At 46.0% G+C, this 21,320-nt stretch overlaps 1 protein-coding gene and 1 long non-coding RNA gene across 3 annotated transcripts in view; one reads left to right on the plus strand and one right to left on the minus strand.

Moving 5' to 3' along the window:
* Nucleotides 1–21,320, plus strand: part of LOC309558193 — a 1,089,490-nt gene that overhangs the window by 254,897 nt on the left and 813,273 nt on the right. The window lies entirely within an intron of this gene.
* The window catches only part of DHRS7B (dehydrogenase/reductase 7B), a 93,423-nt gene continuing 88,709 nt past the window's right edge, over nucleotides 16,607–21,320 (minus strand). For both annotated transcript variants that reach the window (XM_082261205.1, XM_082261206.1), the window contains exon 7: nucleotides 16,607–16,887. In XM_082261205.1, coding sequence (XP_082117331.1) covers nucleotides 16,682–16,887 — 206 coding nt within the window. In that variant the 3' untranslated portion in view covers nucleotides 16,607–16,681. The remainder of the gene's footprint in view (nucleotides 16,888–21,320) is intronic.

A 21,320-nucleotide genomic window follows, 5' to 3' on the forward strand; every position in this document is an offset into this window, starting at 1 on the left:
TATCCCTTTAAGGCAGTGGTCCTCAACACTGGCCTACAGGGCCCACCAACAGGCCAGGTTTGCAAGATAACTGAAATACATCCCAGGTGATATCATTTGCTGCTCAATGATTGCAGTACTCTAGTCTGCATCTCCCCAAGGTAATACTTAAAATCTGGCCTGTTAGTGGGCCCTGAGGAACACTGCTTTAAGGGGATCACTCCTTTCCACCGTTGGGCTCAAGACAAAAAAGATCCGCTCATCGTGCAATATACATGTGCTTTAATAAAATCTATAGTGTATACACTCACAATTTAAAAACTTGAATAAGGCATGAAGTATAGTGTGTAACCAGTACAGCAAAGATCCCCAGCTAGGAATAAACATCATGCCTCACTATACTTCTTAAATTAAGCCCTGATCAAGGGGGACATTTTTCTGACCCCTGAAATGCGTTGGATGTGTTTTCCATTAATGCATTTTTCTTTAGGGCCAGTTCACACCACATGCAGTCCAGTGCATTTTTTTCTGCATCAAAAAATCATGGAAAGTAGGTTATATGGTTCCCAATGGCATAGTTCACACCAGTGCGATCAGTTCCAGTGGGTACCAGAAAAAAAATTAGAACATGCTGCATTTTTCCTGCACTTGACTGTACTGGAATTTGGTAAAACACATCAAAAGCGCCCCAGAACGCATCAAAAACACACCAAAAAGTAGAAAAGAAAAAAAAGAGGGGAAAAAGAGCACTGGAACAAAATTAAAAACGCATAAAAACGTATCAAAAACCACACTGGAATGCATCAAAAACGTGCATGCATAAATGCATCTGGACTGCGTTTCTGTGGTGTGAACTTGCCCTTAGGTCCGAAATACCTGGTAGAGACCTGTAGCAAATCTGCATAAGTGCAGAATAATTGAAGATGAAGGAACAGAAGAGGAGTGAACAGAAGAGGAGTGGCAGGATGAGAATATTGGCAGGTTAAAGTTCCTTCCTTTTTTTAATGTCATTGTATAGAACTGCCATATTGCCTAGGGCAGGGATAGTGAACCTTTTTAAGCCAGAGTGCCCAAACTGCAAAACAAAAATTTGTTTATTTCAAAGTGCCAACACTGGTGATGTTTGCCCACCCCAAGAGGAATTGCAGTCGGTTCAGCACTCACCCTGCTCTGGTGCCCAATGTTGGTGTGCCTGGCAGCAGCTTCTCGATTTGTTGGTGTCTTTGATCACTCTCCTCACTCTTGATCTTGTCCTCTCAGCACCATCCTCTCGCTCCTCTCTGGCTGGTTCAACTACAGGGGCTGTTGTGGCTTGGGCTCTCCCTCTCGAACCACCTCAGCCTCCTCTTACTCTTGTCTCAAAACTCCTCTCACCCTTGCCCTCCCTTCTCCCTCAGCCTTTTTGTTCTTGGACTCCAGGCTGTCCCTCCTCTTATTTTCGCAGGGCACCCTGGGGCTGTTTTCCTTTAATTAAATAAAATGGAGCCATAGTCTTCTGGGAGTACATGTCCCATGGTGCACTTGTCTTGGCTCCTCATTGGTTCCTGGCTGCAGTCAATTGGGAGGCAGGAGAAATCAGAGCAGGCGGGGATCCCTGCAAGCGCCGCTCTGTCCCTGTCCCACGCTGCTTGACAGAAGAAGGGGGGTGAGCGGGGGAAGTACACAGACAGCCCACGCTCACTTCTCCCCTTGTCACAGGGCCGATGCACTTCTCACTCCCGCAGCTGCTGTACGTGTTCGCCCTGTAAGGGGAAGAGGGGGATAGAAATTAGAGAACACAGGCAGTGGCAGCAGGTGGCACCAGCTACATAGTTCTATGGCCGGTAGGTGTGCACTCTTCTTCTGAGTATAGCTCCCATGCCCACAGAGAGGGCTCTGCGTGCTCATGGGTTCATCATCGCTGGCGTAGGGTTTGACTGTCACTACTAATATCAAATATAATCTTTCATCAATTAGCAAAAGTATACTTATTTGTGCACTGGAGAAGATAAACCAGTCATCCAAGGGACACTACTCGGAGCACTGCAAGTTCTTATGGTGTACATTTTTTTAAATTCTTTTTCACCAACATGCAGCACTGTTGCCAAACGGGCAAACTGTATTTTCCTTTATTGTCCGTTGAGAGACTTTTAGGGGCATAGTTGGGTTGCCATCTACAGGAAGTTGGGACACTGGAAAACAAGAAATTGTTGATGACCAACATGGTGTGACCAAGTCTCTAAAGACTTAAGCCTCATACACACGCAACGATTATCGGCCGACCGATCGGCCGTCTTTTGTCCAGTGTTGTTGTGTTGGTTGAAATGTGCTCTAGACTGCACTCGAATTTTTTCGGCCAACAACAACCAACTTCAGAAGTGATGTCATGTGCTGGTTTACTTTCCGTGTGTTTTTTCTTCTCTGAGCATGCCCAGTCTTGCTCATCTTATTTTTGTCTGCCGAAATCTGTACTGACTGACGAACAATCGGCTGTTCTGTTGAAGGCCAACAAAAATTTTATAGCATGCACACCAGATTTTGTTTGGCCGAAAAGTCGCAGTCGGTTGTTGGAAGCATCATACTAATAAGCCGACAATCGGCCGATCGGACGTTGGCCGAAAATTCACGGCCAACAATCGTTGCGTGTGTACGAGGCATTACCTTGTGATTAAGGTAGGCTGAAGCACGGATAGCTAGTGCTGTGAAAAACTGAATTTTTGTAAAATCTTACCGTAAAATTCCTTTCTCTGAGTCCTCCGACAGTCGCCGCTCACTCACACAGTCTTCACCAATGGGTATTGACCTTTGCTCCGCAGGAGTAGCTAGGCACAAGACTTGTTAGTAACAAAAGCTTTTAGCATAGACACACCCCTAGGGGCTGTCCCACTAGTCAATACCTCCCTGCACCAGCATTCCCAACTCAGTTTGGTAGCATAGCAGTAAGAGTACACAAAAACCCCAAAAGAGGGGCGGGGGGCGGCGACTGTCGGAGGACTCAGAGAAAGGAATTTTACGGTAAGATTTTACAAAAATTCCGTTTTCTCTTACGCCCTCCGACAGTCGCCGCCCACTCACACAGTCTTCACCAATGGGATGTCCCAAAGCAGTGTAGACATGAGGGGTGGGAGAAGCAGCCGCAGAAAGAGCAACGCAGTACCCACATCAGAGAAAGGAACCTTACACACAGTAAGAGAACCAGCTGGGCAACAGGAATGTGCTCAACAGGAGCAACAACCCAGGAAAACAAGTAACCCAGGGGCAAAACACCCCAACAGCCAAAGACCCAAAAACAAGGGTCCCTATGGCACTGCCGCACTGAGAACTTTTCTGAGCCTGAACATCCACCTTATAAAACTTGGAGAAGGTGTGCACGGACGACCAAGTCGCCGCCTTACACACCTGGGCCACTGAAGCCTGATGCCGGAAGGCCCAAGACGCACTCAAAGACCTGGTAGAGTGCGCCTTCACAGGGAAGGGCGGAACCCTTTCCTTCAAGGCATAGGCCTGCACAATGGTTTGTCTGATCCATTTGGCGATGGGCGCAGCCGACGCCGCCATGCCCTTCCGAGTTCCCTCAGGAAGGACAAAGAGGGAATCCGACTTGCGAAAAGATTTAGTGGACGACAGGTAAACCCTGATCGCCCGGACAACATCCAAGGAATGCAAGGCAACTTCCTTAGGATGTTTGGGCTTCGCACAGAGCGAAGGCAAGACAATGTCTTCATTAACGTGAAAATCAGAGATCACTTTTGGAAGAAAGGACGGGTTAGGTCGCAAGACCACCTTATCCTTGTGAAGCACCAAATAGGGAGAGCGGCAGGACAACGCCGCCAGCTCCGACACTCTGCGAGCCAAAGTGATCACCACCAAAAAGGCAACCTTTTTGGACAGCAGAGTTAACGAGATCTCCCTGATCTTTTCAAAGGGAGCGTGCTGTAGCACGGACAGAACCAAGTTCAAGTCCCACGGAGGCAAGGGCTCCCTCCGAGGAGGGGCCAAATGACGCACCCCTTGAACAAAGGTGCGAATTAAGGAATTAGACGCCACAGGGCGCTGAAAAAGAACAGCCAGTGCAGAAATCTGGCCTTTTATTGTGGCCAGCGCCAAACGCTGGTCCACCCCAGTTTGGAGGAAAGCCAGCACTCTCGACACCGAGTATGAGCGAGGGGAAAACCCCCTGGACTCACACCAGGCAAAGTACGCTTTCCAAGTACGGTAATAAATCTTCCCCGATGAGGCTTTTCTAGCCTTGATCAAAGTAGGAATGACCTCAGGGGAGAGACCCTTGTCTCTCAGGACCTGGCTTTCAACAGCCAGGCCATTAAAGCCAGCGACTGTAAAGCAGGATGAACTATCGGCCCTTGAGACAGAAGGTCTTCCTGGATCGGCAGGCGCCACGGAGGCTCGACTGCCAGATGAACGAGGTCTGCGTACCAAGACCAGCGAGGCCAGTCCGGTGCCACCAGAATCACTGTGTGCGGTTCCGAGGCCAACCTGCGAAGGAGCCTGGTGTAATGTTCTGGTACCTTTGGGTACCCTAATTACTCTTTCATAAGTGTATGCGCCCCACCATTCTCTTTTGGTAAGGTGCGCATACACCTTTAAGACTGATGCTGTCATCACTGAGCGCCGGACTGATGGCTATTTAGATCGCCGACTCTCACTCACATGTGTTCGTTCAAACTGCTTTGTGCCTTGATGCTAACCTGTCTTGAAGCTCTCATGCTTGCAAGCTTACCTCGCTGTCGGAACCACGCTGCGCTGATCCCTGTATCCCGCTACCGGATCATCCGCTCTTGCCGAACCTCTCCTCTGCTACATTGCTATTAGTGATAAGTACCCCGTAGGGGAAACCTCTATAACTTTCATACTAAAGCTTACACTATCTAGCTCTGCATACTAAGGACTATTACTACATCTGCATTATCTAAGATTGCTAGCTCTTGAGCCTACTACCACCTGTTCTTGCACTGGGTTGATCTCTCTTGTATGTCCACCTGCTACTCTGTCATCTGCTACCATACATGATTGCTAAACCTATCTGCATCTCATCTGCTACTATCTTACTTTCAAGAACATTTCCTTTCAAGTGTCTGTCATCTACCATCTCTACCCAACCTGTCTCTTCAGCCTATCCTCACTGTGTTACTATATACATAAGCCATTCTAGGAAACATCTTATTGAGTGTGTGTATTTACTTGCTGAATTGAGATCCTCCACACATGATGAGTCATTGAGAGTTGGGAATGGTGTCTGAGCGTTTCTCTACATGACTACTGAAGTGGAATATTTCTGCAGCTGAAAATCCACATCATACATAAAACGCAGGAGCGTTACAGATTGAACAAACCACAAATGGATTCAGCAGAAATAACCACTCAGATGACACAATTAAAACAGCAAGTAACTGCGTTAATACACGCATTTGCTGAATTAAAAGAAGACAATCAGGCTCTGTCGCAGCAGGTAATTAGACTGACACAACTTACCACTGCTCAGTCCCCTGAACCCAAAATAAATCCTCCTTTGGTATTTACAGGCGATCGCAAAAAATTTCGCATGTGAGTTACTTTTCTTGCTAAAACCCCGTACCTACCTTACTGATCACATTAAGGTTTGTACTATTATTTCTTACCTAACAGGCGATCCTCGGGCCTGGGCAGACTCTCTTTTTGAGAAAAGCGATCAGCTTCTCAACTCCTATGTCTTGTTCCTAGCAGAACTCACTAGCCTATATGATGATCCCAATAGGCAGAGTACTGCCGATCTTCAATTAAGATCCTTGAAACAGGGTGGGAGACCTGTAGAAGACTTTGTCGCAGAATTCAAGAGATGGACCCTTGATTCAGAATGGAATGATGCATCTCTGAAAACCCAATTTAGGCTTGGCCTATCAGAGGCTGTTAAAGACGACCTCGCCCGAGCGGATCTGCCAAAAACCCTGGATGCATTGATACAACTCAGTATCACCATAGATAGAAGACTACGAGAAAGAAAGGCTGAGAAAATGGGAATGCCATTATCCAGTTCTTCTCGGATTTCGGCCGTTGACCCTGTTCCTATGGAGATAGGGACCATACGCCCACCTCTATCAACTATGGAAAGAGCCAGAAGACGATCTGGTAATCTCTGCTTGTACTGTGCATCCCCGGATCACAAGATAAACGTCTGTCCCCTAGTCTACAAAAAGAAGGGTGAGTGTTCACATGTCCTCCTAGGGGGATTGACAACTTCAATCACTAACCCTTACCTTTCTGTTTGCTTAACATTACAGTGGGACCAGAACAGGATTACTACTAAGGCCATGATTGACACAGGATCTTGTGGAAATTATATTGACATACGTTTTGCTGCTTTAAATAAAGTTCCTATTATTTCTAAACTTAAACCTGTCTCAGTGAGTCTTATTAACGGTGTTCCTTTATCCTCTGGTCCGATCACTGATCAGACACAGGCACTCCTAGTCACTACTAACGGGTCTCATATGGAGACCACTACCTTCGATCTAATATCTTCACCCCACTTTCCCATTGTTTTGGGACTTCCCTGGTTGCACACACATCAACCAACCATAGATTGGAAGGAACGGACCCTGACCTTCCTCTCTTGCTATTGCGAGGGTAAGTGTAACCTCCCGTCTTTCGGGAAGATCCTGTCTGTGGTGACAGATGAGATTGCACCACTATGTTATCAGGATTGTAGCATTGATCTACTCCCAAATAGCAAATTGACGTTCGGTCATGTTTATCCTCTTTCACAGGATGAACTTTCCCATCTCAAAGACTATTTGGATGAGAATTTGGAAAAAGGTTTTATTAGACCTTCCACTTCTTCCACAGCAGCTAAGAACAAAAAGGCGAATGCACTATCACGACTAACTTATTAATCGCAATAAGCGTGTTTTGATTGGTTTGCGCAAAAGTTATTGCGTTTACTAACTACAGGAAAGATTTATGTTGTTTTTAACTACGGTAGTAATGGCGGCGATCTGCGATTTTTTTTGCGGGACTGCGACATTGTGGCGGACAGATCGGACCCCTGACTGACATTTTTGAAACTTTTGGGAGTACCAGTGACATTACTACAGTAATCAGTGCTATAAATATGCACTGTTACTGTAAAAATTACACTGGCAGGGAAGGGGTTAACTTTACTGGTGATCAAGGGGTTAAGTATGTCCCTAGGGGCGGGACTCCAACTGTGGGGGGCGTGGCTTGTGATGTGATCACAGAGACATACGATCCTACATAGCAGGATCGCATAGCCTCTGTGATTACTTTAGTGAGAATGACAGAAGGCTGTGTTTACATCAGCCGTCTGCCTTTCTCCCTCTCCTGCGGGAGACCGCGAGTGGCCGGTGGCCATCGGAGCCGCCGGTCACACGCTCTAGCTCAGCAGGGAACGAGCGGCGGCGCGCGCTCGCCCCCTACAGGCTCGTGGGCGAGCGACGTAGTACTACGTTGCTTTGCCTGTAAGCGGCTGACTGCCGCTGTAAATATACAGGAAGTGGTCGGCAAGTGGTTAAGGGGAGGGCTTTTTGTTTATTCAACTGGGTACCTCCTAAGCACTTAGGCTGCTCAAGTCACTCCTGGTAGCTATCAAGCTAAGCCAAATGACTATTTTCTTAGCTGTCCCTCATCAGTCTTCTGATCAGGCAATTTCTAAAGGAGTTGTAAAGTCAGAAGGTTTATCTTAATGCATTCTATTGGCTGCCGCTGCTGTCAATCGAAGTCAGCTAGCCAATCAAGAGAGAGGGTTTGGGGCTCCATGTCTGAATGGACACATGGAGGTGTGACTCTGCTCGGGTGCCCCCATAGCAAGCTGCTTGCTGTGGGGGCACTGAACAGGAGGGAGGGGCCAGGATCACAGAAGAGGGACCCGAGAAGAGGAGGATCTCGGCTGCTCTGTGCAAATCCACTGCAAAACAGAGCAGGTGATAAGAACATGTTTATTACTTTTATAAGAAAAAAAAACAAGACTTTATGATTGCCTTAAGGATGTGTCATCCAATCTTGTTTACATTCCCTGCATTCTGTGTCCTTTGCTACCTTCCTCAGTAGAAATTTTCCTTCAAGAGTGGTTCCCCTTCCTGAACTTGCACCCACCCTAAAGGGGAGGTTTAGATTTGTGTGTACTGTTGTTCTCTTTATAGTTCTTACTAACCATTAGTCCTATCTGTATACAGAGAGCATTCCTGTTCCACATAATAGTTATGATTCAACTCTGGCTGATACCCTGTTGATAAGGATCCTTCCATTCAGCCAGATGAATCCACTCTAATTAGTTAATCTGACATTAACCTTAGTGCCTTCTCCTGGCATCTCCATTGCAGAACATGTAGGAGCCCCTACCTGAAGAGGGTCCGTTTGGTGGATTCTCACGATCTGAGTCCTGCTGGACCTTACTTCTGTAAGCCTCATATATAGATGGCCTTCCACTGATACCTTTGATTAACCTAAGGCCAAGTAAGTTCACAGTCCTTCATTAAAAAGGCTCCCTGGTGGAGCTTTGCTCCCATCTTTATCTGTTCAAAATATCTAGCAATTACCCTTCTATCATGGTCTCCCCTTATGCTGGGGGCTCTCATCCACCATCAGCCTTTCAGTGTCAGGGTATCTGGATTTAAGGAGAGACATCCGCATGATCACTTTGGATCAAGAAGTCAAGGATACTACTTTGCAGTCTCTACCTGGGAAAAAAAAAAACATGGATCACAGGTGCTCAGGTTAAGCAATGAAACTCCTAGTGGATATGGTACAGTCCATGGGGACAACAGTCACTATAAGAACCACTATATAGTCACTGAAATAATTGTCAATAAGTAGCTCTATTCAGGCGTGTAAGCCAACTTTTTTTTTTTTATATATATATTTAATTTTATTTCTATTTTTTCTTTTTCTTATTATTTTCCGGTTGAATCGTTTTTATTGCATTTTAACAGTAAACAGGTTACAGAAAAGTCAAGGTAAACAGTTGATAACCAGGAGGAGGAAAGGGAAGGGAAGGAAGGAATTGAAGCAGGCATACAAGGTGCAATGTGTTTTACAAGCAGTGCCATCTAGTGATCAAATAACAAAACAACATGTAAGTTATTAATCAAATTCAATATAAAAGTCTTGTGAGGAACGCTAATGCCATTGAGAGGCCAATCTCTGGAATACAGACTTTGCATTGTGTAGGTCACATTCAAAAAGTGTGTGTGGTACCAGGTTATCCATTGTCGCCACTTGTCTAGTCCTTTTCGGTATGCGTCATGGTTGTTGGTCATGAGCATTTCATAAACGTGGTGTGTTTGCGTTGTGGTTATGATCTCTGTTAGAGAGGGTGGCTGGTCGCATTTCCATTTCCTTTTAATGGAGATTCTAGTTGCTAGGAGCAAGTGAAGTGCTATTGTGCGGGAGCGCTGCGGGAAACTGTCGACTGTCAGATTTAAGAGCGCTAATTCTGGAGACGGTGGGACATGTTGGAGTATGATTGTGGAAAGTAGGTGGAACACTTCCGTCCACAGTACGGCTATGACCGGACATTCCCATAGTATGTGTATAAGTGTCCCCACTTGCCCACAGCCTCTACAGCAAGCGGCCGGGGAGCCACCTTTGAATTTAGCTAAGAGCGACGGCGTCATGTACCACCTGAGGGATATTTTCAGTTGTAGTTCCCTGAGAGAGGCGCTAAGTGTGGCTTTGTGACCTGAGGAAATGGCAGTTCTCCATTGATGAGGCGTGAACGTGGCCTTTAGATCACGTTCCCATTTCATGAGTGGAGGGGACTTCGTGAAGGAATTGTTTTCGTCAAGCAGAGGGTATATTAACGAAATGCCTTTAGTCGACCGAGGAGGGGAGGTTAGGTAGTTCCAGAGAGCAACAGGGATCCGTGCTCGAAATTGGGGATTTTGCCAAAGGCATGCTGTGATTTGGCTATAATGGAACCATTCTGAGGGAGGTAGGTGCAGTTCACTGAATAATTGCCTAAAGGGTTTAAGATTCCCCTCGGAGTATAGTGTTTCCAGTAGTACTGGAGGGTCAGAGGGCCACGAACGCAGGTCAAGATCTGGAATCAGTTGGAGAATGCTTGCTAATAGCAGCATCACTGTGGTAAGAGGGGTGGAGGACCAATTTACAGTAAGAAGGCGGAGCCAAGATTGGACAGCTGCTTTAATGGTGGGGGATAGATAGTCGGGAAGTTTGTCCCCCTTTTTCCTGCTACATAGCCATGCAGTGAGATCACCTCGAGGGATTGAGTCCTGTTCCATGGCACCCTAAATAGTATCAGGGGTGTCCATGAACCAGTCTCTGAGTTGCGAGAGCACAGTTGCTCGATAGTAGTCCTCTATGTTGGGTATAGATGTTCCCCCCACTTGTGTTTGTAGAGAATGCGTTTAGAGGCCCGAGGTTTCCTCCCCTGCCACAGATACCTAGACAGTGAGGATTGTAACATTTTTCTTATTATTTTCATTTCAATTTAGTTTTTTATATCGATTTCCAATTGTGCTTCACCTATTATATATTTTTTTTCTATATTATTGAGGTGTTATTTAAAATCTCTCCCCTTGAAGCATATTAGGTCCATTATTGTTAAGTCATTTTATTATTTGTTCTCCACGTCCACTCTACATATATACGGCTCCTACATTGTTGTTTCCCCATTACACTTGATAAAGGAGCGCACATGCTCAGTACAAGCTTTGCGCATGCTCTGAAACGTGTTGTGTTCAGCTGTCCTCCGGTGACGTCACATGCTCCCTCAGCCCTGCACTTCACTCTGCGGCCCATACAAATACCGAAAATGACACAGTACAGGCCGGCTGTACCTCCTGTCCTGACTGCAGTCTCTGCACCAGGAACGGCGTGTGTTTGATGTTGTTATCTGCAAGAGGACGTTTTCACTACAAATGAGCTCCAATTTTATCTTCATCATGGGAGTTGGCAATTGTCTACTCTGTTACTCTTTGTATTAAAACACACTACACTTAGGAGAAGCTTGTGTCTACCCGGGGATAATGCAGTGCATTTGAGACACCATGGGATACTTCCTCAGGGGTATCTGATGAAGTTATGTGACAGTGATGACATGCATAGGGTGAGGCAGGTGACACTGCTGCCCACAGGAAGTGATGCAAGAACCTTTGTATCCTGCTGTCCTTTACAGGAGCTGTTTATTTAAAAGAAGAAACTTACATTTAAGTTTAAAACAAATACCTACTTTGAAACTACTACACCGTTAGGACCCCTTTTTTTTGCATGAATCTTTAAATGGAGGAAAAAAAACATGGTTCTAAAGGGCCACACACCCCACTAAAAAAAGGGTATCTGGATATACAATGGAACAAACGAGGAGGAGGACACAAGAAGAGCCCACCGTGCATACCCCAGCATATAAGTGGGGGGGGCAAAATTTGACCTAGAAAGAGAGGTCAAACAGAGGTAAGCACATTAGATGAGAGGTGGTGGGGATCACCGAAGCACCAGCACTTTTCTGATTACGGATTATGGACTCACTTATGAATTGCATGTTGCACTTTTAAAAAGGACTTTTTCACTTTATGCAATTACACTGCAATATTGTGATTTTGCATTTTTTTTTCACATTACACATTGTGTCCCCTCCTGCTCCCTGTGATAATAGCCGAGTGGCTGCTGGGCCGTATCAGTTATCACCAGAAAGCCGACCGCCGGCTCTAAAAAAAAAAAACACACTGTAAAAACGGTACCAGGTGATGCCTCTAGCTGCAGGCATCACCCCAGAACAACACCTTCAAGTCGACATACAGGTACGTCGGTTTGTGGGAAATGGTTTAATCAATACATTTAACACTGCCCTCCCCCCAGACTGACAATGCTATTGTCTGCTGTGCCTTCTGTTCTCATCCCTCCAGAGTTGTGTCTCACTAATATAGTAGGTGCGTTACTGGCCAGAGTACCAGGTGAAATGGGGAGAAGCAAAAAAAAAAAAAAAGGATTGGTAAGCTGCAAAATACATTTTTTTCATTTTGGGTTTAATATCGCTTCAATGGTTGTTTTTTTATATATATATATCTCTCTAAAACAAGGTGCGTACAAGAGCAATACCCACATAAGCACTAGCAGCGCTAAGTAACCTATCTACAAAAAGGTCAGCGGATATATAGCTATATACATTAGCAAGTGGATCCTTATGGACCAATGTTGTTAAAGTCCATAAAAAGTTTTTTGGGGGTGGGAGTCCTGCAGAAAACAAGGTGTATGGAAGACTTAGTGTTCAGATGTAAATGGTAAGAACCAGTGCTGTATAACACAGAATCTTCCTTGCTGTTCCCACAGCAACCACCAAAATCCTTCACCACACCGCTGTGCTCCCCCCTATAGTGTGCACACGTACCCTTAGCACTTGGGTAAAGCGCTTTATCCAACCAGAGATCCTCCAGTTTAAAATGGCGATCCTCCTTGGGATTCAACTCCAACTGATAGAACAATGGTCAGCACCTCCTCCTCTCCTCTCACATGCAAAGAGAACGACAGGGACCCATAGCGTAATATGCACACACTAAACTTTTATTTATAATTAAAATCACACTCACATGGGATGAAACATAATCAGGCAGAAGTACATGTCCAAGGCAATATCCCGGTCTACCCGCCGTCAACGTTGTCCCCACTGAGCCGCACGATATGGGTGATCCTGCCAGCGATATCCCAAATACGTCCTATCCCATAGGGCGCCCTCAGTAGAAGTCCGTGCAGACGAAACGCGTCAGGGCGTGAGCACGCGGCCTAGTTTGGTACATTTAGAATATCCTAGGAGTCCCCGGGTCATGCCATCAGAGTCCGGACGTATTTGGGATATCGCTGGCAGGATCACCCATATCGTGCGGCTCAGTGGGGACAACGTTGACGGCGGGTAGACCGGGATATTGCCTTGGACATGTACTTCTGCCTGATTATGTTTCATCCCATGTGAGTGTGATTTTAATTATAAATAAAAGTTTAGTGTGTGCATATTACGCTATGGGTCCCTGTCGTTCTCTTTGCATGTGAGAGGAGAGGAGGAGGTGCTGACCATTGTTCTATCAGTTGGAGTTGAATCCCAAGGAGGATCGCCATTTTAAACTGGAGGATCTCTGGTTGGATAAAGCGCTTTACCCAAGTGCTAAGGGTACGTGTGCACACTATAGGGGGGAGCACAGCGGTGTGGTGAAGGATTTTGGTGGTTGCTGTGGGAACAGCAAGGAAGATTCTGTGTTATACAGCACTGGTTCTTACCATTTACATCTGAACACTAAGTCTTCCATACACCTTGTTTTCTGCAGGACTCCCACCCCAAAAAAACTTTTTATGGACTTTAACAACATTGGTCCATAAGGATCCACTTGCTAATGTATATAGCTATATATCCGCTGACCTTTTTGTAGATAGGTTACTTAGCGCTGCTAGTGCTTATGTGGGTATTGCTCTTGTACGCACCTTGTTTTAGATATTGATAAGATATAGCAGCTGCTTCCTGCTGATATTGGCTTTATGTGATTTAACACCTTGCAGAGTTGTTAGGTGTTCAGTGTCTATTTTATTGAGCATTGCATGACACCTAAGCGCTGAGTGGGTTGGACGGGAACTTTGGTTTTCTCTCACTCCTTTTTTGCATATATATATATATATATATATATATATATATATATATATATATATGTTACTAAACCCAGGACCCCGCATTTACTATATCTGGTATCCCACAGTACATAGAACAAGGAAATGCAATAGTTTTAGTAAATATAAACTGCTAAATACCTTTTCTCATCAGTGGCGGTGCGTATTTTTTTAGCATTTATCACTGTATTAGTGTCACTGGTTTCAGGCAAAAGTGTCAAAATTTCCACTGCAATATTGCAGTCCTGCTATAAGTCGCTGATCGCCGCCATTACTAGTATATAAAAAATAAATAAAAAATAAATAAATATATTCCATAGCTTGTGGACGCTATAATGTTTGCATAAGTCAATCAATATACGCCTATAGGGATTTTTATTTTTTTTTTTAAACACAGTGGTTATCAAATACCACCAAAAGAAAGCTTTATTTGGGAGAAAAATTAAACTTTTTTTTCAGTACAGTGAAAAAAGCAACGCAGTGCCGTATCGCAAAGAATGGCCTGGTCATAAAGGAAGATAAATCTTCCGCATGTCAAGTGGTTAAAGAACCTTCTTCAGTGTAAAGAAGAAAAAGTAGGAGTCCTGGAAGTGCAGGTTTAGCCCTCACAGGGCCCTAATCTTAATGTCATTGAGTCTGTCTCGGATTACAAGGAGACAGAGGGAGCTTAGACAGAAGATCTGTGGTTTAGATCTCCAAGATGTTTGGAACAACCTACCTGCTGGGACCTTTTGAAAACTGCGTGCAAGTGTACCTAGAAAAATTGATGCAGTTTTGAAAGCAAAGGGTGGTCACAAATATTGATTTGGATTTCTCTTCTGTTCATTAGTTTTAGAAGTGTTAATAGTTTTTTTTTTTCCTCAATTACCTATTTCTGAACGCATTCCTAAATATACAGCATGTTTTCACACCAGCCCAAAATGTATGTTATTTTAGACTAGGTCAGAAACTAACTAAAGAAATGTAAAAAAAGAAAAAAAAAAAAAGGATGTTATTTGAAACAAGTAAATATAAAAATATACCTTCCTATATGTTTACTAAGACTAGCAGCATAAGGATTAAAAAAAAAAAAAAAAAAGAGTTAACGTTGATTGAAAGAGTAAAGTTCCGCTATACAGTGCCTTGCGAAAGTATTCGGCCCCCTTGAACTTTTTGACCTTTTGCCACATTTCAGGCTTCAAACAAAGATCTAAAACTGTAATTTTTTGTGAATAATCAACAACGAGTGGGACAGAATCATGAAGTGGAACGAAATTTATTGGATATTTCAAACTTTAACAAATAAAAAACTGAAAAATTGGGCGTGCAAAATTATTCAGCCCCTTAAGTTAATACTTTGTAGCGCCACCTTTTGCTGCAATTACAGCTGTAAGTCACTTGGGGTATGTCTCTATCAGTTTTGCACATCGAGAGACATTTTTGCCCATTACTCCTTGCAAAACAGCTCGAGCTCAGTGAGGTTGGATGGAGAGCGTTTGTGAACAGCAGTTTTCAGTTCTTTCCACAGATTCTCGATTGGATTCAGGTCTGGACTTTGACTTGGCCATTCTAACACCTGGATATGTTTTATTTGTGATCCATTCCATTGTAGATTTTGCTTTATGTTTTGGATCATTGTCTTGTTGGAAGACAAATCTCTGTCCCAGTCTCCGGTCTTTTGCAGACTCCATCAGGTTTTCTTCCAGAATGGTCCTGTTTTTGGCTCCATCCATCTTCCCATCAATTTTAACCATCTTCCCTGTCCCTGCTTTTACGCCAATTATAACGTTTTGCATTGTTGCCAAAAAGTTCGATTTTGGTTTCATCTGACCAGAGCACCTTCTTCCACATGTTTGTTATGTCTCCCAGGTGGCTTGTGGCAAACTTTAAACGACACTTTTTATGGATATCTTTAAGAAATGGCTTTCTTCTTGCCACTCTTCCATAAAGGCCAGATTTGTGCAGTATACGACTGATTGTTGTCCTATGGACAGAGTCTGCCACCTCAGCTGTAGATCTCTGCAGTTTATCCAGAGTGATCATGGGCCTCTTGGCTGCATCTCTGATCAGTCTTCTCCTTGTATGAGCTGAAAGTTTAGAGGGACGGCCCGGTCTTCGTAGATTTGCAGTGGTCTGATACTCCTTCCATTTCAATATTATCACTTGCACAGTGCTCCTTGGGATGTTTAAAGCTTGGGAAATCTTTCTGTATCCAAATCCGGCTTTAAACTTCTCCACAACAGTATCTCGGACCTGCCTGGTGTGTTCCTTGGTCTTCATTATGCTCTCTGCGCTTTAAAAGGACCTCTGAGACTATCACAGTGCAGGTGCATTTATACGGAGACTTGATTACACACAGGTGGATTCTATTTCTCATCATTAGTCATTTAGGTCAACATTGGATCATTCAGAGATCCTCACTGAACGTCTGGAGAGAGTTTGCTGCACTAAAAGTAAAGGGGCTGAATAATTTTGCACGCACAATTTTTCAGTTTTTTATTTGTTAACAAAGTTTGAAATATCCAATAAATTTCGTTCCACTTCATGATTGGGTCCCACTTGTTGATTCTTCACAAAAAATTACAGTTTTATATCTTTATGTTTGAAGCCTGAAATGTGGCAAAAGGTCGCAAAGTTCAAGGGGGCGAATACTTTTGCAGGGCAATGTAACATGAAAGAAATATATCCGATTGTAGTTCTACTTTACGGGGCAGGTTTGACAGATGTGTCTTATTTCAGCACGTGAAAATATTTACCTATTGTATGGATATAATATAGATGAGGACCAATCTTTTTTCCCCAAGTTTATTTAGATAAAATTTAGTTAACATTTACAAATTACAGTATGTTACTGTAAAACTCAGAACACAGAAAGCATGCTAAACTTAGCAGCAATAACTGCGAGTCCAGGGATGGCAAACCTTGGCACCCCATATGTTTTGGAACTACATTGATCCAATGATGCTCATGCACTCTGCAGTGTAAATGAGCATCATGGGAAATGTAGTTCCGAAACATGGGGTACCAAGGTTTGCCATCGCTGTGCTAGTCCATCATAATTAAGGCTGAATTCAATGTCACTATACAGGTTTTGTCTTTGCTCCCAGCAGAGGCTCTGAACACACTATGCATCTTTCAGCTTCCGCTCCTTTTTAGCTCTTGCCGCCATGAGAGAAAAGAAGATCTTTGGAGCAAGTGGCCTCAGGTATACAGCTAGTGTGGGCACCAGTCCAGCTATCAGAACCTCTTTACTTCTTTCACCTACAGCTCGCAACACAATCTGTGCAACCTCTTCTGGGGTTCTGCCTTCAGCTGTGGTTTTATCCATTACTATAAAAAGATGCAACACAGTTAGAAAAACACATTATTATTAGTTTACATTTAAAAAAAAAAACACATTATTAGTTTACATTTTTTATTGCAATCCTTCATTTGCGCCATGCAATAGAAGACTGTGTAATAGGACTGTTCACAGTAAGCATTGATTTGTCCCACACAAAAAACAGCATGTTTATTGTGTGTTTTCATTCGTAGCAAGCAAGTGGAGTGCTCCGCTTCCTTTCAAGTTTTACAGACCTTCCTGATCTGCCTCGTTACAAAAAAAAAAAAAATGTATAAAGCTCCACAGCTCAAGCTTAAATTTAAAGATATGTGAATGAATTAAAGTAACACCCCTTCCACCCTCCCTTTTGAATAGAGTGGGGAGAGGTTAGAATTTGTTGCCTCTTGGGAAATCTTCCTTCACTTGCTGTGTGGTTTCTAGAACAGAAAGCAAAGGAAATCTACCCAAATGGGAAATAATCCATAATTCAAAAAAAATGAATTTTTGTAAAATCTTACCGTAAATTCCTTTCTCTGAGTCCTCCGACAGTCGCCGCCTCCTCTAAGTCATCACAATGGGGTATTGTCCACCTGTCCGTAGGACCAGCTAGGCATATAGACTTAGTCGTAATACACACCCACGGGGGCTGTCCCATCTGGCCAATACCCCCCCTGCATCACCACTCCCAACTCAGTTTGGTAGCATAGCAGTAGGTAATAAGAACCCCACAAAAGAGGGGCGGGGGCGGAGACTGTCGGGAGGACTCAGAGAAAGGAATTTTATGGTAAGATTTTACAAAAATTCAATTTTCTCTTACGTCCTCCGACAGTCGCCGCCTCCTCCAAGTCATCACAATGGGATGTCCCAAAGCAGTATAGACATGAGGGGTGGGAGATGCAACCGTAGAAAAGGCAGCGCAGTACCCACATCAGAGAAAGGAATCTTACATGCACTGTAAGAACCAACTGGGCAACAGAGAAAAAAACAAGCTCAACAGGAGCAACAGCCCAGGAAAGCAAATGCCAACAGCCAGGGACCCAGAGAAAAAAACTCAAGGGTCCATCATGGCACAGCCGCACTGAAAACTTTGCGGCCAAAAGAAGCATCAGCTGATGCCAGAATGTCTACTTTGTAGAACTTGGAAAAAAAAACGTGTGCACCGACGACCAAGTCGCCGCCTTGCACACCGGGGCCACCGAGGCCCGATGCCAATAGGTCCAGGAAGTACTCAAAAACCTGGTAGAGGGCGCCCTAACAGGGAAGGGCGGAACCCGTTCCGTCAAGGCGTAAGCCTGTTCAATGGTCTGACTGATCCACTTGGCAACAGTCGCTGCGGACGCAGCCATGCCCTTCCGAGGTCCCTCAGGAAGGACAAAGAGGAAATCCGTCTTCCAAAAAGACTCTGTAGACGACAGGTAAACCCTGATCGCCCTGACAACATCCAAGGAATGCAAGGCAATCTCCCTTGGATGTATTGTCTTCGAACAAAGCGAAGGCAGGACAATGTCCTCATTAAGGTGATAATCCGAGATCACCTTGAGAAGGAAGGATGGGGGTGGTCGCAAAACCACCTTATCCCTGTGAATTATCAAGTAAGGGGAGCGGCAAGACAACGCCGCCAGCTCCGACACTCTGAGAGCCGAAGTGATCGCCACAAGAAAAGCAACTTTCTTCGACAGCAGAGGCAACGACATCTTCCTGATATACTCAAAGGAAGCCCGCTGCAACGCGGACAGGACCAAGTTCAGGTCCCATGGAGGTAAAGGCTCCTTCCTGGGAGGAGCCAAATGTCGCACACCTTGAATGAATGTGCGCACCAAGGAACGAGACGCCACAGGGCGTTGGAAAAGGACCGCCAGTGCTGACACCTGGCCCTTTATTGTGGCCAGCGCCAGGCGCTGATCCACTCCAGACTGGAGGAAAGCCAAGATTCTTGACCCCGAGTAAGAACAAGGGGGAAACCCCCTGGACTCACACCAGGTGAAGTAGGCCTTCCAGGTACGGTAATAGATCTTAACAGAGGAAGATTTCCTAGCCTTGATCAAGGTAGGAATAACCTCAGAGGATAGACCCATGTCCTTCAAGACCTGGGTCTCAACAGCCAGGCCGTTAAAGCCAGCGACTGTAAAGCAGGATGGAAGATCGGACCTTGAGACAGGAGATCTTCCCGCAGAGGCAGGCGCCACGAAGGTGCCACTGCCAGGCGAACAACGTCGGCGTACCAGGACCGGCGAGGCCAGTCCAGTGCCACCAGAATCACCATGTGCGGTTCCGAGGCCAATCTGCAAAGGAACCGGGATAGCAACTGAATCGGAGGAAAGGCGCACAGCAGACGATACTGATGCCAAGGGGCCACCAACGCATCCGAGGCGTCCGCCAACGGATTGCGCGGTCTTGCCACGAAGCTTTCCACCTTTCGGTGTAGCCGGGGTGTAGTCCCACCTGGCCAGGATCTCCGTCTGGAGAGCCCGCGTGTGGAACTGGGCAAAAGGAATCGCCTCGAAGGTCGACACCATCAACCCCAGGCCCCGCATGCAGGTCCTGAGTGACGAGGACGGATTGTCCCCGAGGGACCTGAGTACGTCCCGCAAAGTCCGGAGCTGTCCTCCGGCAAGAATACCTTTGCCTGAGCAAAGTCCAGAACCATTCCCCGATAGGGAAGGCGAAGCGACGGAGACAACGCTGATTCCTGAATGTTGATGGTCCATCCGAACTCCTGGAGCGTCTGTACCGTGATGGACAGATCGCGCACAAGGTCCTGGCTGGCTCTCGATCTCAGAAGCAGATCGTCCAGGTACCCCAGGACCGCAATGCCCTGGGCCCGTAGCAGGCCCAGGACTGGTACCAACACCTTGGTAAACACCCTTTGCGCCGAAGCGAGACCGAAAGGTAACGCCACAAACTGGTAGTGGTCCTTTGCAATAGCAAACCAAAGGTACCGCTGATGACCCTCGAAAATGGGGACGTGCAGGTACGCATCCTTCAGATCTATCGCAGCCAGGAATTCTCCCGGCCTTAAGGAGGCCACAACCGAACGGAGAGACTCCATTCGAAACCTTCGAACTCGCACGAATCGGTTCAGTGCTTTCAGGTCCAGAATAGGACGCACTTTGCCCACTTTCCTGGGCACAGTGAACAGATTTGAATAAAAACCCCGAAACCTGTCCCGATGAGGCACCGGGACAACCACTCCCTGAGCAAGCAGGTCCTGCACCGCCCGATGCAAATCCTGCAGACGCCCCGGAAGCAGATGGAGATTGGAGGGAAAGAATCTGTCTGCCGGCCTTGAAAGGAATTCGATCTTGCATCCTGATCGAACGATTTCCTGGACCCACCTGTCCGATATCCGGAGCAGCCAAGGTTTGGAGGAAACCGCGCAAACGTCCCCCCACCCCAGAAACGGGTGAGGGCGCCCATTCAGGCAGAGGCGGAGTGTCCCGCCGAGCCGGCATTGCCGGCTTTCTGCTTACCCGCCCAGGGCTTCCTCTGGTTGCCCTGGGCCTTGAAAGGCTTGCCCATGGATTGGTTCCGAAAGGCATGAAAGGACCCCTGATTAGACCTAGGCGCAGAACCCCGCTTGCCTCGGAAGGACTTGTTCTTCGGATTCTGGGGCAGTATAGTGCTCTTGCCCCCCGTGACGCCTTTTACCAGGGTATCCAACGCCTCGCCAAAAAGAAGAGAGCCAACATGGGGAAAATCAGCAACAGTTCACCGTGAGGACTGGTCGGCCGACCAGCTCTTCAGCCATATCAGTCGCCGGTTAAGCACCGCGACACTCGAGAGGCGAGCCACCAAGGGGGCCTCATTTAAGGCTGCATCACACAGACACATGACTCCTTGGTGGACCTGATCCACCATTTCCAGTCGGGCATGCGGCACGTCATCAGACACCCGGTAGCTACGACGCACCTTGATCCAATCAGCTACCGCCTGAGCCACCCTAATGGACGCGAAAATGGGTTTGAGCAACGAACCCGCCACCGTATAGGAATGGCGGGCTAGAGACTCCAACCGCTGGTCCGTGAGATCCCGGAAAACCGGAGTATCCTCAATAGGAACTAAGGTAGCCTTGTTCAGCACGGCCACAGTGTGATCTACCTGTGGAGGCACACACAACTCGAGTCCGTAGCCGGCGCAAAAGGATAAAGCAATTTGAACCGACTAGGCACCACGAAACGGACGTTTTAACGTGCGCCACATTTCATTAACAGTGTAATGAAAAGCAGATGGGCAGGGAAAAACCTGCGCAGACTTGCGGGTTCTGCGCGTCCCAAAAGAGGCTCACCCTCTAAATGCAAAGTTTCTTATACAGAAAACAATTAACTCATCCATGGTCGCCCGTTCATCAGGGGACCCTGGGGAGGATGTGTCAACACCCTCAATTTCAGCCTCCCCCTCAGACCCCGGGGGGTCCAGGGATGAGCGGGACCCTGAAAAGGGC

This window comes from Pelophylax lessonae (genome assembly GCF_965119305.1).
Source record: "Pelophylax lessonae genome assembly, chromosome: 6".
NCBI classification, from domain to species: Eukaryota; Metazoa; Chordata; class Amphibia; order Anura; family Ranidae; genus Pelophylax; species Pelophylax lessonae.